Source organism: Alosa sapidissima, chromosome 23, assembly GCF_018492685.1.
Source record: "Alosa sapidissima isolate fAloSap1 chromosome 23, fAloSap1.pri, whole genome shotgun sequence".
Taxonomy (NCBI): Eukaryota; Metazoa; Chordata; class Actinopteri; order Clupeiformes; family Clupeidae; genus Alosa; species Alosa sapidissima.
Genome location: NC_055979.1, coordinates 5,212,584 through 5,235,036, shown reverse-complemented (window position 1 = coordinate 5,235,036; position 22,453 = coordinate 5,212,584). Strand labels below are relative to the sequence as shown.

At 43.3% G+C, this 22,453-nt stretch overlaps 1 protein-coding gene and 2 long non-coding RNA genes across 6 annotated transcripts in view; 2 read left to right on the top strand and 1 right to left on the bottom strand.

The window, feature by feature from the left end:
• Positions 1-1,274: 1,274 nt before the first annotated feature.
• LOC121698854 lies at positions 1,275-1,860 on the top strand. The gene is made up of 3 exons (XR_006026884.1): positions 1,275-1,568; positions 1,604-1,615; positions 1,666-1,860. It is a non-coding gene; the product is annotated as an uncharacterized LOC121698854 (long non-coding RNA).
• Positions 1,861-3,071: 1,211 nt separating this feature from the next.
• The window catches only part of itsn1 (intersectin 1 (SH3 domain protein)), a 50,021-nt gene continuing 30,639 nt past the window's right edge, over positions 3,072-22,453 (bottom strand). For all 4 annotated transcript variants that reach the window (XM_042081296.1, XM_042081298.1, XM_042081299.1 and 1 more), the window contains 16 exons: positions 22,263-22,429; positions 21,965-22,010; positions 21,461-21,582; positions 19,863-19,986; positions 18,707-18,898; positions 14,296-14,417; positions 13,600-13,706; positions 13,115-13,298; positions 12,830-12,928; positions 12,200-12,367; positions 10,529-10,741; positions 10,198-10,319; positions 9,865-9,947; positions 9,594-9,677; positions 6,488-6,661; positions 3,072-6,170 (listed from right to left, as the gene is read on the bottom strand). In XM_042081296.1, the coding sequence (XP_041937230.1) occupies positions 6,022-6,170; positions 6,488-6,661; positions 9,594-9,677; positions 9,865-9,947; positions 10,198-10,319; positions 10,529-10,741; positions 12,200-12,367; positions 12,830-12,928; positions 13,115-13,298; positions 13,600-13,706; positions 14,296-14,417; positions 18,707-18,898; positions 19,863-19,986; positions 21,461-21,582; positions 21,965-22,010; positions 22,263-22,429 (2,156 nt within the window). In that variant the 3' untranslated portion in view covers positions 3,072-6,021. The remainder of the gene's footprint in view (positions 6,171-6,487; positions 6,662-9,593; positions 9,678-9,864; positions 9,948-10,197; positions 10,320-10,528; positions 10,742-12,199; positions 12,368-12,829; positions 12,929-13,114; positions 13,299-13,599; positions 13,707-14,295; positions 14,418-18,706; positions 18,899-19,862; positions 19,987-21,460; positions 21,583-21,964; positions 22,011-22,262; positions 22,430-22,453) is intronic.
• Positions 6,526-8,638, top strand: LOC121698853. The gene is made up of 3 exons (XR_006026883.1): positions 6,526-6,644; positions 6,843-7,347; positions 8,598-8,638. It is a non-coding gene; the product is annotated as an uncharacterized LOC121698853 (long non-coding RNA).

Sequence of the window (22,453 nt, the reverse complement as noted above, 5' to 3'; positions counted from 1 at the left end):
TGAGGGTGGAGGGGGGAGAGGAGGGAGAGAGTTCAGCATCCTTACAGCTTGGTGTATGAAGCTGTTGGTGAGTCTGGTAGTGCGGGAGCGCAGGCTTCTGTACCTCTTCCCAGAGGGCAGTAGATCAAACAGATTGTGAGCGGGGTGACTTGCATCACTCACAATTTTGGTCGCCTTGCGGGTGAGGTGGGTGGTGTAAATGTCCTTCAGGGAGGGGAGTGAAGCACCAATAATCCTTCCAGCTGTGTTCACTATGCGCTGCAGGGCTATCCTGTTGTATTCAGTGCAGCTTCCGCCCCACACAGCGATACAGCTGGAGAGGATGCTCTCAATGGTGCCTCGGTAGAATGTGGTCATGATGGCTGGTGGAGCACTTGCTCGCCTGAGTTTCCGCAGGAAGTACAGGCGGCGCTGAGCTCTCTTCACCAGTGATGCAGTGTTGGTGGTCCAGGAGAGGTCTTCACTGATGTGCACCCCCAGGAATTTGGTGCTGCTCGCTCTCTCCACCACAGCACCGTCGTTGGTCAGTGGCAGGTGTTGGGTGTGACCTCTCCGGAAGTCAACAACAATCTCTTTGGTCTTGCTGACGTTCAGCAGGAGGTTGTTGTCCCTGCACCACGTGGTCAGATGGTCGATCTCCAACCTGTATTGAGTCTCGTCGCCCTTGGTGATGAGACCCACCAGAGTTGTGTCGTCAGCAAATTTCACTATGTGATTGTTGCTGTAGGTTGCAGTGCAGTCATGCGTCAGCAGGGTGAAGAGCAGCGGACTGAGCACGCAGCCTTGGGGGGCCCCTGTGCTCAGTGTGATGCTGCTTGAGGTATTGTTGCCAACACGTACTACTTGGGGCCTCTGACAGAGGAAGTCCAGTAGCCAGTTGCAGAGGTAGGTACTGAGTCCCAGTTTGTCAAGTTTGCAGATGAGTTGTTGTGGTATTATGGTGTTGAATGCAGAACTGAAGTCTATAAACAGCAATCTCACATGAGTCTCTTTTTTCCAGGCGGGTGAGGGCTGGGTGGAGGGCAGAGCAGATTGCATCCTCTGTAGACCGCTTGGCTTGGTATGCAAACTGGAAGGGGTCCAGGGTGGGGGGGAGAATGGATTTGATATGTGACATGACAAGCCGCTCAAAGCACTTCATGATGATTGGTGTCAGTGCCACAGGGCGGTAGTCATTGAAGCAGGATGGAGCAGTTTTCTTCGGCACAGGTATGATGGTGGCAGCTTTGAAACATGATGGGACGATGGCTTAATTAATGGCTTAATTGATTAATTAATAATCTAATTAATTCATAAATAACTAATACTTTCGAATTGGGTTATAATGATATGGAAACGTGAAATTAAAGGAAATAATTTGTAAACTCTATAGTAGGCTAGGCTATGTTTTCATTAAAAAAATAGGCTACCCACATGCACGTGATTTCCTTTGGGCAGCCAGATTATCTGGTGTTAGTTTCGTGGAAGTGTAGGCTAGGTATAAGGCTACGCAAACATGGAAAACGGGGACACTGTCCAAAAGGCCTAATTAAAGCGATTGAAGAGGAGAAGCGAGAGAAACCGAGGAGGTAACGATGGGGGGGGCAGAAAGATGAGGGTGGAGGTGAAGCGCAGGGTGATAAAAGAAAGGATGAGACAGAAAAGACTGCGCGAAGAAAACAAAAGTATGATGAGGCATATAGGCCTAGGCTTCACGTTATTTGGGAGACAGACTGCCCAAAGCCACAGTGTGTGGTTTACTGTGGGATGCTATCTAACCAGTCTAATGTTCTCCACACTGTGAGAGCTCATAGACCAGTTCATGTTTATCATACATTTATCATGTAGGGCGGCTAATTAAACATGATGCCTGGAATGTGTCAATAGAATGTTACTTTTTTATGTGTCGGATGGTGGGGGTACGCAAGCCGAGTCAGGATGTAGCCTACTGTAGAAGGTGGTCCGCGGGAAAAAAGTTTGGGAACCGCTTAGACTAAAAATGTATGCTTACACCAAAGCCCCAAAACCTAAACTTGTAATCATACCTTAAACACAGTGTAACCATACGTAAAACACATTTTCTTCTTTGAACTTTGTTTGTAATTCTACAACATGCAACACTGTTTACATAGATGCTTCGTTCAAGCATGGTATCTCTTGCAATCATTAAGAAAACAATTCTATTCCAACTGCAAAACACATCTGATAATTGGAAATACCCACACTCAGCTGAAATCAATTACACAGAAAACTGAACACCTATCAGTCTGAGCCTTAACACTACAAATAGACCTCAGAAAAGTCATTGTGTAGGCCTACCTGTTCAACTGTGTTCCTTTACATTGTGTACCCGTTTCATTTCATAGTTCTATACTTGCCCCTTTACTTCCGCAAAAAACCCTATTGTCAGCATGACAATGGAAAGCATACGATCTCCATTCTGCAAGCAATGGAAGAGGCATGCAGAGACATGCAAACATGTGTAAGCAATCAGCAAAAACTGTAAGTGTGAAAGGAGTGTGTGCAAGAAGTGCACTTTGAATGTCTTTTGGGTATTTCATTATTTTTAGAAATGTAATTATTTCTGGAAATGTAATATATTATCACATTTTGCACTGTAGTATGTAAAAACATTTCATGTACAAAGCATCATCACTATTTATACAAAGTAAATACTTTCCAAAAACAGCCACACTATGACAGGTATTAGTCAAATCATGTCAATTGCAGGAAAACTGCTGGGACTGCAAAAACATTACATAATGTACATTTAATTTTTGAGAGTGTATATTTATGACAGGACCTTATTAGATGATTCAATACTAAAACAGTCCACGTACTAAATGCTGAATTACCACTCTCCTTAATAAAGGAGCTGAAAAAAACGTGCATAAAAACAAATGCACATACCGTATTTTCCGGACTATAAGTCACACTTTTTTTTCATAGTTTGGCTGGTCCTGCGACTCAGGTGCAACACATATATATTTATATATATGTTTTTTTTCCTCTTCATGACACATTTTTTGACTGGTGCGACTTATAGTCCGGAAAATACGGTACACATTTTCCAAAACATCACAAACGTAAACTTTGGTCCAATTGAGATTTATTGGTAACATTTAAGACAATAACATAATAATAATGCTCCTACATTGATAACAATACATTGTCATCAACATAATTCATGTTCAAGTAGTAATATATTATACTTCCTTCAGAGCTTGTAACATGGACACTTCCTGTACATTGATTCAGTAAGACTGCTTCATCCTTAAAAAAAAAAAAAAAAAAAAAAATGGGCGAGCCAACTGCTTTGGACTGTACAGAACTGAGCGCCACGGGAACAGCAAGGGTCAAAGGTCAGGGTGTTGGGTACTAGTCAAGCAGCCTTTGGACCCACTATTCATCTGTAGGGCTTATGACATGAATTCACACTCTTACATACCACATGGAATCACACACACACAGAGAGAGAGAGAAGAAACCTAAGGTTTCTATTCTTAACTATTCATCTCAAACGCACAGAACGCCACACACACATGTACAGAGCTGCTACAGGAGAAAACAATCCAGCTTCTCTTCCCCGGGCAGGTCATTTCACAAAACAGCAAGGGTCTGTCCAAAGATCACCTCAGTCCTGACTCCACCTTTCAGCAGAGCTGCCCTAAGACTGGTCAATTCAAGGAACCTGTCTAGGCGGTAATAAGGAATATGCTTCTTCCTCGTGAGAAAGACCAGATACACAAACAAACATCACGGGTCAGCATTTCCCTTTTGACCAACTCTATTTCATTCTTTTAATGTTAAGTGACCATTTTTATCCAGCATCATTTCATATTTGTACTAAAAACACTCCTAACAGCATATCTCAGTACCACTATTCACCTGTCAGCTACTCGTCTTGTGGATGAAAACAAATTCAAAAACTGATTTGGAAGGCTGACCTCAAAACAGTTGCTCTTTACAAACATATACAACTACTGTACAGTGTTAACCACACTAGCATCCCCACCCAAAGCACAATTCCTGTAGGGGAAAAAAACACCCATCGAAATCAAAAATGCACATTTACAAAAGTGGTCCTCCACAATCATGACCAATGTCACTCATACCCATCATAAATATAGCACTCTATATTAAATAGTTACCTTTTTTGATGTATGGAAAAAACAACTAATTCAAAACAACAAAAAATGACAGCAAATATACAGTACATGTTTCCAAACGGTTAGATATGAATGATTGAGAGGAAGAGCGCATCAGGGTTAGGCATCACAAACTTCATATAATCCCAGATCACTTAGCCCCTGGCTCTCGTCTGTGGTCACTCATAACTCTCTTATTTATCTCTTATCTCCTTTATATACATACGCAATGCTAACTCCACTTAAAAATCCTTGACCACTTTGACAGCTTTAGGAGTGTGTCAAGGCAGAATATTATGAGACTTCTTGGAATGCAGCAGAATGGAGTGTGTTTTTTTCTCAAATATTTGAAGGTTTCCCTGTGCACTCCCCATTCTTTATGATGCTTAAACAAGGCTTCACATATTGCTACAAGTTTTGCTCACCAAAACCGTTGTCATGAATGTGCCCGTGGTGACAGTCACAGGCTTGGTCATGTATCAAAACTTCACTCAAGTAGGGCTACCTCCCATCTCCTCTCCATCACCACCCTGTTTACATTCACATACGGGACCTGGTCTCAAACCTGCGTCAATCCAATAAATAATTTATAAATTAAGATTAAAATGAAACAAAATAAACAAATCTTGGTCAGTCTGAGATCATTAAGAGTTGCGATGCCAGTTGAAGACCTCCTGAACTAAATCAAGGAGCACTTTCTGAACAGGTCATTTGCATACATTTGGACATCCTTTGACATCTCACATGGCACACATTGTTTAACGGTGGATTGGAATGCGAGTTGTTTGCTTATGGTCAACCTGGACTTATCTGGACATTTGTGGGGTAGAGCGCTGACAGCTCTGTGAGAGGGTCAACACTGTGGCACTACAGATGACCTTAATGCTAACCTAATCTGCACTGCTGAAGGCGCAAATACTTAAAGACCAAATTTATATGAAAGAAAACAATGCCTGACCAATCCAAACATGCTTAATGCAGTTTTACAGCATGCCTACAGATCATATCTGCCTGATGCCTTGGATGTTTTGTACCTAAACCAACGACTTGGAAAAACAAAACAAAAAAAAAAAAGAGATGGAACTACGCTGATAATAGCTGCGGCTGGAATGAATCTACTGCTTACTGACTGAGGATACTGGCTTTTGGCTCATAGTGGATGTGTTTGAAGGGTTTCTGTTCTGCTAAATCTACAGTACGTGCACCAACAGCCTTATCTGTGGTCGCTGACAGTCCAGACGGCCTGCGCCAGACGCAGTTTGTGACGCGAGTCCACACCCTGGAAACAGAGCTTTGACACTAAGCAACTAAGAGGGGAAATGAACCAGCTACACACAGGCTTTCCTCCTACTCTTTTCTTTTGCATGCTGATGTACTTTTAACTTTCTCCCCTCCACCTCACCTCCCAAGAGTCAATTCACCTATTGATACAAATTGGTCTTTAAATCTGTCCTTCCCATATTTAGGCCACATATATGAATAGTGTTCTTTTAGCAAAACTACTGATAAAACAGCTGCAGCAGTGAGAGAGAGAGAGATGAAGCTGATAAATACTAGAGTCTTATTTCCTCTCAGGCTACCTCAGCCGGCTAGAGACCTCAGCACTGGTGTCCCCATGTGTATAATGGTCATGATTTAAAAACATAAAATTGTTCATAAAAATAGATCACTGATTAAGACTGTCACAGCTTTTACACAGACACGCAGAGACACACACTTGCTTCCAAGCAGAAATAAACACACACACACACACACACACACTGGGGTATGGTGTGTGTTTTTGGAGCAGGGCAGGTGGGATTGTCACAGTAGGCTGCTAGGCCTCAAAACACCAAGGGTGGGAAGAAAGGGGCGTAGTAGTGTGTGTGTGTGTATTTGAGAGGCATGGGACTGCTCAAGTTTCATCAAAGAGCTGCAGGTCAAGGCGCACTACGATCTCGCCTGTGGGGACTTCGTGAAGCAGCAGCCGCTTGGTGATGGGCCCCTTGGAGCCCTGGTCTTTCTTAATGTCCGCCAGGCGGATCTCGGTCCTGCCCAGGAAATCTGGGGAGAAGGAAGCGGGTGACTGACAGAAACAGACGAGGAGGAAAGAGAATCTGGGAATCTGTGTCAGAGTACTGTAAGTAAGTGTCTTGGAGTGGGTATATGTGGAAAAAAAGCAAGGAAAGCAGTGTATCGGTGTGTTTGCTGGTACACATACACTTGTGTTGTACTTGTGGCTGACGTTAATGAATCAGTGTGTTTGTATGTGTGTATTTGAAGGTACACTTACATTTATCTTTGTGCTTGTTCAGGAATTTTATGAATTTCTGTGTGTGTGTGTGTGTGAGAGTGAGAGAGAGAGAGAGAGAGCTTCTCACCATCAGGGGAGAACTGGTCCCTCTCGAAGACGGTAACACACAGCACATCCTGCTCCAGGTCTTTGATGAAGAACTGACAGTTGGAGTTCCACTTGGGGTTCAGCGTGTCCTGCAGGGTCTTGGTGATGTGGCACTGCGACCCCATCGTCACCTCACAGTAGGGGTTACTCTTCCCTGTACACACACCAACAGCCACTAATGAGAAGACTTGCACCTACTTCAAGCTGTTTCAAATCTTTATGGCTTCATGTTTTTACTATAATAAATGCTTCAATTAATTTGCAACATCCACTTGGTAAATATATGATTATAACATTTACAGTTCTACATTTCTTTATGTTTTTTCACTCGGCAGACACTTTCACCCAATGACACTTATAATTCAGGAACAACAATCAAGCATCAGGATGTTCGGAGACCTTTTGAGCAGCAAAGTGATTCTAGTTGATATGAGCATGTGAGAGGAGAGCAGGCACAGGAAGTGCACTGTCAGTGTGAGAATGCTACAGTGTCCTAACTGCATGTGACGTGAGCGAGCATTACTGTAGCAACAATTTCAGTTTGATTACATCATATTTTCTTTGAAGTCGCTTGCATTGTTCTGCTATGTTGAACAAGAGGTATGACACAATAGCATCAGCATGTTTAACAGAGAGAGTGGACAGAGAAAACTCAAGGCTACGCCACAGTCAGACCCTCGCATGCAGTTAGGATGAACTGTTAGGAGTGTGTTAGAAGTGTTTTAAAGGAATGTGTATAGAAGAGCATGCAAGAGCCCAGGAAAAGTACTACTAGTAAATATTTCCCTCTCATTGCATCAACAGGCATTTCCAGGAAATTGTGAGCACTGAGGGTCAGAGGTAGGGTTGGGCACCGAAACACGGTTCTAATATGGCACCGGTGCCGACGCAAACGGTAGTAACTGCATCAGATAACAATGTGGATTTCGGTGCCTCATTTCGGTGCATAAATAGCGTTTTTGTTTTTTTTACACGAGGCATCACTGCATGTCATGCGCCATCTCTAACGTCTTGCTCTGATAGCAACACAGCCAGATACAGTTAGCTAACAAACACTGGATGTATAAACCAGAGGGGTGCACCGTATAGGCGAGGGGACAGTGTTTGACAGCTCGCGTGAGCCCAAGTAGCTTACTTTAAAGCGATATCGCAAGCTCCTGTCAAAATCTAGCAGTGGGCCTAACTACACACAAGCAAAAGGCTATGAAACAACATCAACAGTAGCCTATACCTTACACAATATCCTTGCTAATGCGCTAACTGGCATTTATTTGAAATGTTATCATCAAAGTTGTAAGGTGAAAGCTTTATTTCACGGTGTGTTCTAAACAACATAATGACATGATATTAATCTTTCATGTGCATGAGGCCCATATAGCATCACAATGAATATGAAGATCATGTTAAAAGTTAGCTGGCAAAAACATAAATATGTAGGTTACATACCTGATGTCACTGAGCTGTCAAAGAGGCTACAAAACCATCTCTGTGGGTTATGCTAATTAAACTCAGCTGACTGGTGTTAGCGCATAGCCATAGTTGCTGTTAAAATGCCTAGCCTACTTGGCTAGCGCTGGGAATCGAAACACTTCAACACCGACAAGTAGCCTAACATGTTCAAAACTATTGCGTGTTATGGGTAAAGACATGAAATTTCTTGAAGTATTTGGGAACACACTGAATTAACTGGAAAGTAGAGTCCCTGTTAGATTAGCTTGCTTGCAAATGCCGTTGTCCATGACCTGCCAGTTCTATGGCAAGCGGTTTTAACATACCTTATGGCAAACAGCCTACACTGGGTAAACTTGAAAGCAGAGCTTACCACTGTGTGTGCATGCATGGCAAGCTGTTTGTTTTAACATTCAAATGTATTGTTCGTAGGAGCAATGAGATATTGATAGTAAATTGAATATAATTTCATGTTCAAATCAATAAAAAAAAGCAATTCATGCTTTAGACCATTTTAATTTAAAACATTTTAAAAACAAAGTACCGGTTCAGGCACCGTTTCGGCACCGGCACCATTTTAAAAGTATCGATTTAGCACCGGTATCGGATAAAACCCAAACGATACCCAATCCTAGTCAGAGGGTGCTTTTGCGCCCACTTCAGGCGTATTTGTTTCGCAATGTGGGTGTAAAATCATTGCGAGGTATGTACAAACAGGCCGCAATGATGTAAAAGCACAAACTGCCTGTCGTGGGAGCTGAAAGTGGCAGATTGCGTTTGTCATGTCATGCATATGCATTCATGGGAGAATCCGGGGGAAAGTGGGAGTTTAGTGTAAAAAGATGGGAGGGGAAGAGTAAAGAGCGCCTAATTATGTATTCCGCGGTATGTACAAAGACTGCTCCTGAAAGTGCACGTCTATTCTGCGCCTAAATACTTCCGCCTTGTAAAAGCAGGTGTTAATCCAAATTGCAGTTCAATGCGTCAATAAGAGAACCTTTCAAAGACAACAGAATCGCTATTTAGAGCACCAGTTTTTGTGGTGAAAGTATTTATACTACCAAAAGCAACCTTAACTTTCGTTGGCCTTTCGAATGTCTTACTTTCACTTTCACATCATTCACTTAAACTTTCCTACTTGCTAGATTTGACCAATCATCCATAGCCTACGTGCACAAGTAGTTTGAGTAGAACTACTGATCTTCATTATCTCCCTGCTTGTTTACATGTTATCATGTATGGTATAATTTTATGATCGCTAAACATTTGACTCTTTTTAATGTTGTCATCAGTTAACTTCATTCAACTGCGCTTGTATGTAGGCGCTGCCATTCAGTTGTGGACATTCGTAAATTGCGTTTATGGGCGGAGAAAGGCAGAGATCTAAGGCGCAGTTTACACTAAGGATTGAACGATTGATAAATACGACGGAAACTTGGGTCTGACAGCGTTCGCAATCTGCGGTGTGTCCATGACGCTGATAACGCTACGTTCGCAAATGTACGTACATCTGGCCCTGAGTGCTTTCACTTTATAGTCAGAAACCATGTTTTGTGTGATGCAGCTAATTGTGCTAGATTTAGGCTCACGTGTCAACTTCATCCAAAGACAGAAAGATGATGAGACAGACTAGTTACCATGGGAACGGCAGGGCTTGAGCTCGATCCCTTCGACGATGTTGACCATGAGTCTGCCGATGCCTGTGGCCCTCTGGGAGCGTACTGCAGTAGAGAAGGACAAAACAGTTAGAACACACAAACATACATATCAGAGGCAGCAATATAAAGAAGAAATGTCTAAAACACACATAGAAGAATGTCAATTACCAACAGTTAACAAGTATTACATGGAATAAAAGCTACTGTGAAACAGGTGCTTTGTGTGTGTGTGTGTGTGTTGATGACATACCCAGGTAGGCCTTCTCCCTCTTCTTTTTCTCGGTCTCAATGAAGAGTTCCGAGGCTGCCTTAATCTTCTGCACCCACGCCGTCCTGTAAAACATGCACATGTGGAAGAGTGCTGACAGTGCGTTTGTGTGTATGCATAAAAGGATACAAGAGTTTGGGGAAGTTGTATAAAAATCTTTTATTTTGAGTGCAGATGTAATGAAAATGTGTGTGTGTGTGTGTGTGTATGAGAGAGAGAGAGATTGTTCATGTAAAAAAGCTGAGAGAGAGACAGACAGAGCCAAAAGGAAAGAGAGAGAGAGACAGACAGAGCATCAGTGGCTATGTGCCCTACCTCTCATTGATGCTCTCGGCCCGTATGGTATAGACGCGGTCGATGTGCGAGATGTGGAATAAGGGCTCGTCTCCGGAAGGGTCAGTGGGGAGCTTCACCAGAACCTCGTTCAGGAAGATGGGCTATAGGGGGTTCAGAGGGGGTCAAAGGTCATGGGAGGACTCTAAGGTGACGCAGACCCTAGCAGCTCTGGACACTACCATCTTCAAACAACAACCATCTCCTCACAAATAACACAATTCCATTTCAATTTCACAGCCTTTATGGACATTAACTGAGTTCTTGTATAAATAGTAAAACAAATTAATACCACAGATGGGCTTGAACTCACCGTCTTGTACATGCGGTACTGCAGGTGGGACTTGGCACTGAACACCTTGTCGGAGCCGGACGAGCCCAGCGGCTTGATGATCTGGGTGAGCAGCAGGAAGTCGTTGAACAGGAAGCCGTACAGCTCCTTGTTGCTCTTGGCCTTGTAGAGCTTGCCGCTGTGGAGGAACTTGCGTGGGCCCAGGCAGTTGGTCACAGAGTTGAACACCAGTTGCTTGTGGAGGAAAAGGCATGAAAGCACTATTGGTGAACTGTTGTATGTACACACTGATGAGAGTGTAGTTCTGATACTGTGGGTTTGTGAGTCTCCATACTGTACTTCCTTATGTTATATACTTATAAGGCTGTGTGTGTGTGTGTTGTTGAATAACTAGCCAGAAAGTCAACCTGACAGTGCTGCCAAGAAACCCCGGACACCTTAGATACAGCATTACATTTGTATAAATGTAATCATACTATGAAAATATAACCATGTTTGAGTAGGAAAATGTAATCATATTATGAAAGTATAATCATGCCAAAAATATAATCATGCTTGGAAAATTATCATATTTGAGTAGAAATGTGTGATATAAATGCTGCTGGAAACATAATCATGTTTGAGTGGAAAATGTATGAAGGACATGCTTGTAACCAAAGTTTGAAAGGAAAATGTATGAAGGACATGCTTGTGTAGCCTAAAGCTTGTATGGAAAATGCTTGTGTAGCCTAAAGCTTGTATGGAAAATGTATGAAGGACATGCTTGTGTAGCCTAAAGCTTGTATGGAATATGCTTGTGTAGCCTAAAGCTTGTATGGGAAATGTGTGAACAGTTGTAACTAGAGCTCTTGACAGCAGCTATGGATGATGTACTTAGAAAACTAGCAGGAGAATGTTGTGCAGAGAACAGGTGCATAGATAAGCCACAAGAACATCCTGTGAAAGGTTCTCACACGGTCAAACCACAAAGACTGTCTGACAACTCCATCAGAGAAAAAACAACAGAACTGCCAGCCAATCAGGAATAAGCACATAGCAACATACCATATAAGATAAGGCACAAAAAATATATTTACGAGAAAAATATATTTACGTACGGTCGACGTCGGAGTCTGACATTTTTTACTTTTTTAGACACTGCTGGAAAGCAGAAACCCACATTTCTTATAACCACTTTAGGTGAAATAACTTTAGGAGGGCTCAACTTTAATCTACTGTATTCTGTGTATTACATATATACTTTTTGTACATTGTAGTTTTCTGTATCCTTTTTATTCTTGTATAATAAATTACTTACAGTAAGAAAGGATTGAAGACTTTTAGTGTCTGGTCGCTATGCCCCCACCCCCTGCCCTTGGTTTTGGCAGAATAACTTTTTTTTTAACTTTGCATGATTGGATAGCTGTCTTAACAAAAGGAGACGACTTATAAGCTGGTACCGATTTAAGAGGAAGGGTAAGTTGTCGCTCTTCTTCTGGCTGACGGAAGGGGGGGCTCGTTGACAGCATTGAACGTGGTTGTTGGCATAGTATGTGACATGTTGGCTGAAGTGTTATAGCCGTATGAAATAAACGTTTTATTATTCAAAGACTTATGATTAAGTGAATAATAGGAGAATGTTTCCTGGCTAGCCGGAAGAAATGTACATTTTATTTACCCGTAGTGTGTGTGTGTGTGTGTGTGTGTGTGTACCTCTGAGAGCCCCTCACACTGCACGTGTGCCTGGATCCACTCCAGCCGGTCGGAGTTCTCCTTCTCCCTGACGCCCTCGTTGACCTGCGAGCACAGCTCCTCGGCCTTCTCCAGTGCCTGGCGCAGGTGGCTGTGGTCCGGGTGACTCTCTGGCGTGTTCTCTAAAATCTGACACACACACACAGGCACATATGAACACATGCAGCACATACAGACACTACACACTGTGTGTGGATATCTAATATATACAAAGGCACCTCTTTTGGTCATAAAATACTAACTTAATTTAATGTTGTGAACTTCTTGTCAGGCTGATGGTAATACATACAATATTGTGCAGGCATTTTTGCATTTTGTCAAAAAAGTTTGATGAGTGCGGTGCCTGATTATACATTCAGAGGAGAATTCAGCACCCAGTTCAGTTTAGATTAAGGTGTTGAGTGTGTTATTTTTTGCATTTTGTCTAACAATTTACTAACAATCTTGATAGGAGTATGAACAGAAGTCTTTTGCAAACATGTTTTTGATGATAAGCTTGTATTGACCGTGTATACTTGAAATCATGTGTGTGTGTGTGTGTGTGTGTGTGCACACAAGTGAGTGTGTGTGGTGTCTGTTGTTGATACCTACATTCTTGATGATGAGGGGGTAGCGGGTGACCCTCTGCATTGGCTTGAGCAGGAAGCTGGAGAGGGGCATCCCTTTACACCGCGGATCCATGGCCAACCTCTGCCAATCACAACACAAAACACTCATCAGACACAACACACTCACAGCTCTCCCACTCTCACAGACAATCACACACACACACATGCTTCTTTCCATTTAAAAATGCTTCTTTCCATTTAAAAAAAGTTTCTATTTTTACTTAAATACATTTGGCCATTTACAGGCATCCCAGGCAGGCCACCTCACCTTGACGAAGTCCTTGAAGTCGGGCGCCTCGTCGGTCTTGTGCTGGATGAGTGTGGCGCCGTTGAGCTGGCAGCTGCAGAAGCGGATGTAGGGCTGCATGTGGGGCAGCTGCGCCGTCAGGATGTCCCCGATCATCTTCACCGGCATGCGCTCGCCCGACATCTTCTTCCGCACGCGCAGGGCCCTGGAGTCGGGGGAGAAGGGCAGAGCAGAGGTCCATTAGGCCTGCACGGGTGTTCATGTTCACACAGTGTGTGTGTGCGTGTGTCTGTGTATGTGAATGAGTGAGTGTGCAGCAACAAGAGTGAGTTTATGTATCTACCTGTGAATCTTTAAGAATGTGTTTACTGAAGGTTAAAGGTTGGGGTGTGTGTGTGTGTGTGTGTGCAGAGCCCCGGAGTAGGGTGAAGGTGCATAAAGTAGGGAACTGTGAATATGAAAGTAAAAATGTTGTGTGTGTGTGTGTGTGTGTGTGTGTGTCATACTTGAGCAGCTTGATGTTGCACATGATCAGCTCCTTCCAGTTGACGAAGATCATGGCCACCTCCTTCTCCGTCAGCAGCTCCGACTCCAATAGAGGCTTCTGGAAGATCTGTGGGTCGGGTCGGCCACATCAGCTCATACAGGCATGTGCCTCCTCTAGTCTTCCAACACAACACTAGTCTCCTTTACAACACTCCTTAAGCTAGATCTTGGGCCTTTTTCTAGCCTTTCTTTCACAGGGCGGTGATGGGTAGATAGGAAATAAGTAGAAGAGAGATGGGGAGTGGGTTCAGGACATTACCTCAGAACTGACTTAAACCAACACACTCTATACTATTAATATGCTCAATATACTCCTCCGGAAAAAAAAACATCTCAATTGACAAGGAGGTTGTGTTTTTTTTTGTCATTTTAAGAGGGTACACAGGATAGATCCCTACCAAAGAACATTTGAGTGAGCACTACTGCACTAATCCCTCTCCTCAACCTGTCTCCCAAAATCCTCACAGCTAATAAACGACAAGGTTAAGACATCTCTGGGCCCCCATGAACTGCTTGTATAAGGCTTGTGCCAGCTTGTGAGTGCATGTGTCTGGAGCAGTTCACAAACTGTGTATGAGCGCATTGGTTGTAGCACTCACACGAATATCCACATATTCTCAAGAGTGTGTGTGTGCGTAGCACTTCTTGGCTATTACCTCGGTGACCAGCTGCAGGTCATTGACGTAGTTCTCCTCGGTGACGATGAGCTCGTGGATGTAGCCCTGCCGCTTGCGCTCCATGGGGGTCAGCATGTCCAGGAGGTGCAGGTCGGCGCACCCTGCAAGGACACACATGCACACAGAGCTCAGCATGGATCATTCTCATGCACACACACACACACACACTTAAAGACACACAAAGATCAGCATTTTCACTTACGTTCACTTACTGTACATACACACACACACTCATCCAGTGTAGCTCGCAGCAGGCATCTCGTACACATATTGTATGAACGCAGTCTCAAAATGTAAAGAACCGCGTAAATAATTTTAACCATTCACACACCCAGAGCAAGCAACACACACAGAAGTTGATCATAATCTGTTACTCACCCAAACCCCTAAAAATGCATCCTATCTGTGGTCCTTTTAAAAATATGCATGTTACAACCAATCTCCCATGAGGATGCACACAAACACTCAGTCCTGCAGTTTTCTGCTGCCTCCCAGTGGCGCTCTGTACACTCTGCTCTGTAAACTTCAGCAGTCACTGGCGGTGTGGTTCTACCTCAGTTAACCCCAATGGGACCGTTACCTTCACACAAACCCTGTTGTGTCGTTAACTCCAAGTAGCTTTCTCTTACTCCTCTCTCCCTCTCAAACTAAGCTTGCTGCAGTGTTGCTAGCTGCTCTTAATGTTGTATTTCTGCTATGAGGCATTTCAGTGCTGAGACATTGACATACTGGACATTCAATGAGATTCTGAGACAGCACACATCAGACACTGATATCACATGAAGGAAAAACACCAGTTCATTTTTGCCATGGAGCTTTTTAATTGTTATACATGTCATTTTCTATAAAGACGGCATGACACTTTTATTAAAGCTAGGAATAGTCTGTATATATTTTCATTTTTTTACATTCATTTATGATAAAATGCTTCAATAACTGAGTGCAATGGGTACGTTTTTGGATTTGTTGTGAGATTCAAACAGAAAAGCATACCAGTCTTCTGTTTTAAACACAGTATAATAGATATCCAACATGAAGCTCTTACAATGTTGTTATTTTTTGTGCTTCTCAAATATCCAAGCCATCTGTGACATTATATCCCACATCCTCAAAATGTTAAGGGAGCTGGAGGGTAGGGGTGGAATCAAAGATGTGATGAACGGTTCACCCAACCAATCAGTAAGCAGCAAATTCCAATACTGTTACGTTATGTGGAGCCAATTATGGCAAGCCACAGAGCCAGAATTAAAAACATATACACAGGCTGAGTGCAGCTACAACACAGTCAGGTTCGGAGAGAAACACGGACATAATAACGCAACATAACACTCAGATCGGTCTGATCGATTAAAAACACAGCTCAGACAGAATTAAATCAACCATACAAAATAGGGTACCAGTACATCACATGTGTGGTTTAAGTCAATCCCATGACATGCGTCTTAGTCGGCTTCCAATTGTAAGGCAAAGGCGAGTGCTCACACTTGGTTCGGTGCTGAGTTAACACTCACCACAAGAAAACACCAGTCTTTAGTTGTTCGTTTTCTATTTGTAAACATATTTTTATTCATGAGTATTCGACTTGATTAGGGTATTAAAACTGTTTGCTCGTTTTAGTACATTCCTTAACTTCCATGCTGAGTTTAACATGATGCTAGTCTTTGAAAGGAATTCTCTTTTTTTAAGGAGCGGCTACGGCTCTTGAGTTTTCAAAACAAAATCTTCGACCAAAGTAAAAGCCAAAAAAAAAAAAAAAAAATCAAGGGAATATGACTGCACAAGCCATAAACCTCTCTTTGATTTGGTCTCTTCTATTTTCTACTTTAGGTTTGTGTGCGTGTATGTCTGTGTGTAGGGCATGGAGATTCATCTACCTCCTTAGATATTAAAACACTATCGGTGATAAGATTGCTTTTAATTCAGTATAAAAATAGAAAAGTCACTGCTTCAAGTGACTTGGGATATATTGCTCCTTCTAACTTCCCACGCAATGCGACAATTTAATAAAACATATGACAACACAATCGGACAGAGAGGGCAACTTTTAGGAGCCGTGTAAACTAGTGGAATTTCTCACCAACTGAGAGATCAGAACCATCCCAGCTACCTCAAAAAGAAAAACAAAACAGAACAATACACACGATGACACTGTTAACATGCTAAGCCTAGTTCTGACTGACAACCTCAAGTCAAGTCATTAGAGGCAGACTCAGGTCAATCATTTGAGGCAGTTCCCCTCTTTAGGCACAAGGGGCACTGATGAGCGATAAGTGTCTGTAGTTAGGACAGCAACCAACAGTGTGCCCCCACTTTGTGAGAATACAGAGCACTACACCAGGCTTAAGGCTGGGAGAGACTACTCCCAACTATATCTCTCCAGCACAACACATCAAAAAGAAAGTGTTTGTGCGTGCATGAGTGTGTATATATGTGTGTGTATGTGTGTGTGTGTGGATATAATCTGTGTTTCCTTGTACCGTTCTCCTACATCAGTGGCCATTGTGCAGTTATTTGGTTTTTACAACACCAATCTCCATCCCAACACACAAAAAAACTCTACTGAAATAATTACAAAGGAACACCTAGCATATTATAAACATGAAACAATAAAGGAGAAAAATCACATAAAACCTATTAATTTCATGTTTGGTATGAAAATGGAAGAATCAAAATCATAAAAACCAACACAGAGGGATGTGATTGGATGAATGGAGAAGTCCTATCCTGCCTGCTGTCTTGGGCAGCACCTATGAGTTCTGTAAAACCAGTGGTGGAGGAGGGGGAGGGTGGGGTTGGGGTGGTGGATAGAAGGACTTCTACATGTCACTCAAGACAAATTTAACCAATGAGCTGCCCCAGTGCAGTAGAAAGGCCTTCGAATTGGTCAAGCGATAGGCAAGGGGCAGGCCTGCTATGACACTACTAGGTGTGGTCCAGGGCCCTAGGAGGTCTGGGGCAAGAATAGTGGGTCATTTTGTGGAGCTGTGGAGGGGAAGGGCCAGGTGGAGTGGGTGGAGACAAAGGTGGGGTATTAGTTAGGAGAGGGCGGGGTGAAGCGTCTAAGCATCAAATGGGAGCCGTTTGACAGGGTGCTCAGAGTCCATCAGTCACTTTGCTTTAGTGCAATTTGTTTGAGTGGCAGGAAAAAAAAAAGATTTCACAGAAAGCCACAAAAGGACCCACTATCCAAAGCCCCTGATTAGTCCCCCATGTCATTCATGTGAGTACTTCAAAATAGATGAACTCAATTATAGTCAAAGACAAGAAAAACAAACTCCTTTGAATACAAGTTGTTCAGTTTGTTTTCTTTTTTTTTCTTCTTTTTCTTTTCAACATGGAGAATGCTGCTTGGTAATTTTGGCGTGCATCTACTAACGGTTTAAATACTGAGGTGAATAAAATAGAGAAGAAAAAAAAACTGCTGCATTTGTTTTGTTTCATTTTTTTTTGTTTTGTCTGCAGTGCTTGTCTTCTAGCCACGAGGGCAGGTGGCAGTCTCAAGACCCTCAGGGGGGCGTCATCTCCCATCATCCCGCGGGGCAGTGACTAGGGGATAGTGGGTCTCTTTGAGGACTTTCAGGGTAGAGTGGGATATGGGCAACATATGAGTCCTAGAGAGAGGAGAACACAGCACATAAGCCAAAAAAATAACGGCGTAACAAAAGGGATTTGAAGAAGACAACACAAAAACAAAACAAAAAAACAAAAAAAATAAGGTCAAAAATAAGGAATTAAAAGGAAAGGAAAAAAAGGGAAATCAAAGAGAGGAGAAGGAAACACAATGTGCAACTTCACAAGCTAAGAGAAGCTACATGATCTGGCAGACATGTTCAACATGACAAACACAGCATGCAGGCAAGGAGAAGATGACACTGAACAATGACTCTGACATGCTACACATGAGGTGGAGTGGACAGGGCAGGGCAGGGCAGGGGAAGGTCAGGGGGGGATGAGGGGACAGAGTTGTTAGTGTGGTGGGGGAGAGAGGGCCAGGCTCCTGTCGTCTAAGTAACTGGAGGACTGAAGGAATGAAGGCTGTTGGTCAACTGGTAGTTTTAAGTGGTGGGTCCTAGGGTGTCCACCCTAAAATGCCGGTCTGACTGGAGATCTGGCTTACCGACCCACCTAACCTAAGCCCTAAGGCAAGTCCTGGAGCAGGGTCCTCCTACAACCCTATGCCTTAAACAGGTCTGAGCTTTCATATGCATTTCAGAATGCAGCAAGTCAAAAAAAACAGAGAGAGACTGGGATTAGTGTGTGAGAGTGTGTGTGTAACAGAAGGAGAGAGAGAGCGCGCAAGAGTAGAGAGAGAGAGAGAGAGAGAGGAGAGAAAGAGAGCAAGAAAAAGAAAGAGAGAGGACGAAGAGTGGAAGAAGGGTGGTGTACTCACACTGCTGGCTGGGGTCAGTGTCGGTGGTCAGCTTGACGTAGTTTGAGGGGAAGAGACCCACAGAGCCGTTCAGTTCGCCCTTCCACCAGTCAGGGTCCTCCCTGCTCAGGACGTTGATGATTTGACCTTTGCCGAAGGGCAGCTCGTCGTCATTCTGCGCCGTGTAGTCATACATGCCGATCACCTGACACACTGGTGTCAATTAAAAAGACACACACACACACACACACACACACACACAAGTCAAATCTAGAACTATAGCAGCAACCTAAAACTTCACTGGTGTTAGATATGCATCTCTTGAGTCTCTCAGCACGCTTCCATGCAGCCAATAAACGGTTTTGAATCACTTTATTGGGAATAAACTGAATATGCGTGTGTCTTGTAAACACCTTATTCTGATTGAAATAAACCGAAAAAGGCCATATTCAGTTTACTAATAAACCGTTTGCACACCCTAGCATATGCCTGTTTTAAACAGACTATTGGCTCATGAAAACGCCTTAAATGGAATATGCTCCCAGAAGGAAGAGTGTTGTAGGCCTGCTCATGCTCAGTTCGCACAGAAGTAGGATAAAATGAACCAATTGTCCCTCACGCACTTTCCTAATCATGGCAAAAAAACATGCACACTTTTGGAAGACAAACTTATGTCTTGCAATCATGCAAATGTCATGGAGTTCATCAATGGGAGAAAATGTCGTAATAGCGACGTTTTTAAAAAGATTTGTAAAAAACTTAATGAGGCTGGCTATCGACGTACACCTGAACAAGTGAAATACAGGTGGAACACTGAAGACATTGTATCATTCAGCCAAAAGAGGGAATTCCACCAGCAGAGATTTACGTCATGACGTTGGGAGCCTATTTGTAGGCTGCGTCACTGACTTATTCGGAATAATGTTGATTGCTATGTAAACAGGAATATGCTCAAAATGTGACATTCTACTTGCTTGTAAACAGCTTAAACGGAATATTGACATAAACGGAATTTGGGCAATAAACTTATTTAAAACGGTTTGTTCCCGACATGAAAACGTGCTGTGTCTGTGCAAACATTTTTCAAGCAAAGTTGTTATCATATATAAAGGGAAAGTATATAGTCAAAACAAGCAAACAAACAATGCGTTTATGCATCAGGTCGCTGGGTTCGCACCTGCACTTGGTGTGGGTAGTTTGGGGGGCGTCGGCTCCGTGGGTGTGGTCTTACTGGTGCTTGGGCTCAATAATTTGACATAATTGGCCGGGAACCAACCAATCTGGCGCTTCTTCCCCCTCGCCTGCATGGAGCAAAACATGAATACCAATCACAGAATCAGAGATGTGCAAGACTCCCACATTAACCAGACCAAACAACCAAGAGAAAAAAAAAAACTCAAAACAAAATGATATGAAACAATCAATGTACTGTATACAGGAGGTAAATGAAATCACTTCGACCAAAATGGTCTACCCAAGCCCTGTAAATGGTAGGCATATAAGCCTGGGATGACAACAACAGTTAGCTGTTATTAGTCATTAGTATTTGCGAAAGAAAAGAGTGCACATGCACACGCACACACACGTAAGAACTTGATTAATAGCCAGGGCTTTTATTTGCCTCAATTGCTGAACTCGACCTGCTTGGATTTGGGCCAGGCCTTTCATTTCTTTCACACAAAACCTCAGCTTAGCAAAGATGGGAAATGCTATCAAATTGATTACGGTATAAATAATTGAAGAATGGACGCATATTTGGACTTTGTGGCCACCAAAGGGAGGGAGTCACCACATTTTTTTGCCTCTTTTTACCATGCTGGTAAATCTAAGTGAATTTTCCCTTAGTCTACTTTTGTGCTCATCGTTTGTGTAAAAAAACCGATTGAATTGTGGAGAATCTAACCGATCTAACAGAAAACAAAAGTTACCCCATGTATCATCACCTTAAGAGGACCCTGCGCCTAATTCAGCCTGGGCTTTTTTTAATCAAGCGTCTACGGTATGTATAAGGGCTGAAGGCAAGGACATTTCTGCGCTTATCAGAAATATTCAATGCCATGATACGTAATTATCTATTTTGGCTGGGCCCATGAAGCACTGGAGAACCTTAAAGCAACACCAAAGCACTTTTCCTCGGTCGCACACACGCTATTTGTTTATCCTCTGGCTTTGTAAATAACAATGTCCACAGACAAGGTAGAGTATGATTTTACGAAAGTATGATGTATTACAACATCAGAAGCAAGTCATATCAAGTTCTTATGTCTCAGTCCATCGAACTACAGATCCGCTACCCGATCTGGCAAACTTACATAGTGCGGTTATAGCCGATAAACGGCCGCGATGCGAATGCAGAAGTGCCGTTCACCCTGTTACGAGTTGATGAACCACTGAACCAATTTTGGAAACATTATTTTAAGGTACAAAAAACTTTTTGGTGTTGCTTTAAGCAATATATACACACCATAATACATTTGTGTACTTGCTTAACCATAGCTCCACACACGCACACATACAGGCACACACACACTATCGAATCAAATCAATCTCAAACATTTTGTACATGTGGGTCATGACTTCAAACTGTAGAAATTATTTGTAACTGTGAAAATGATTTGTACAGATCAAACAGTACCCATAGAATAGATTGTAGTGCATATCTGTAATATTGACAGTTACCTGTACAATTCATTTTCACGGTTACAAATAATTCCTAAAAGTCAAGACACACACGTAACAAAACGCTTGAGTCGGATTTGCTCCCATAACACACACCTGCAGCTCCCCCTCCCACCAGCCTCCAGGGTTCTTCTTGCGAATGAGGATGAGCTGGCCGGGGGCCAGAGTCAGCTGCTCGGCCCCTGTGGCTGTGTAGGGGGCAATGACCTGTGCAATCTCTGCAGGGGGGGATGGAGACAGGGACACGTTAATCTGAGATGGGTCAATCTGAGGTGTACACACACAAGGACATGACAGACATAATCACAATCTGGGAAGTTAGAGACACTTAGAAGTTAGGCTGAAAGACAAGACTTTGGCCCCTGTGTTTCCAATCCCGATAAAATCATTGTAGTTACTAGCCTCAGAATGACCACGCTACAGGCATGCATTCCACAGGCTTAAACTGAACTGAGGTCAGCACACAATGGCCATATACTGTATCTGTGTGAGCTGCAGTGAGGATGATGTCTGGCAGCAGTGCGTGTGTGTGGTGTAAAGCAGTGGTGGTGTTAGTGGGTCTGAGAGTCATGAGTGGTGATGCTGCATGCTGCTGTGTACCTGGCTTCTTCCCCAGACTCCCCGTCTTCCCTGCTGCTCCTAAAGCCTGGGGGGGGGGGGGGGGGGGGGCACACACACACACACACACACACACACACACGGTTAGGCACTCGGGGGGGATCAGTCTCCCTCTCTCTTCTCAAATCTCTCTTTTCATATCAGTCTTTCTCATCCTCTCTTCCTCACACACACATGCGCTCTCTCTCTCTCTCTCTCTCACTCACTCACTCAGTCTCACACTCTCTCTCTGTCTCTCTCTCTATCTCTCTCTCACACACACACACACACACACACTCACATCAGAGTCCTTGGGCTTGACGTAGTTGGAGGGGAAAACCCCTGTCCTTCCCCCCACTACTCCTGTCCACCAATCGCCTTCCTTCTTGGTGACAGTGATGACATCCCCCTGCTGGAAGGTCAGGTCGCCTTGTTCCGTGCTCTCATACGTGTACATGGCTATATACTCTACACAAGAGACAAAAGGCATCC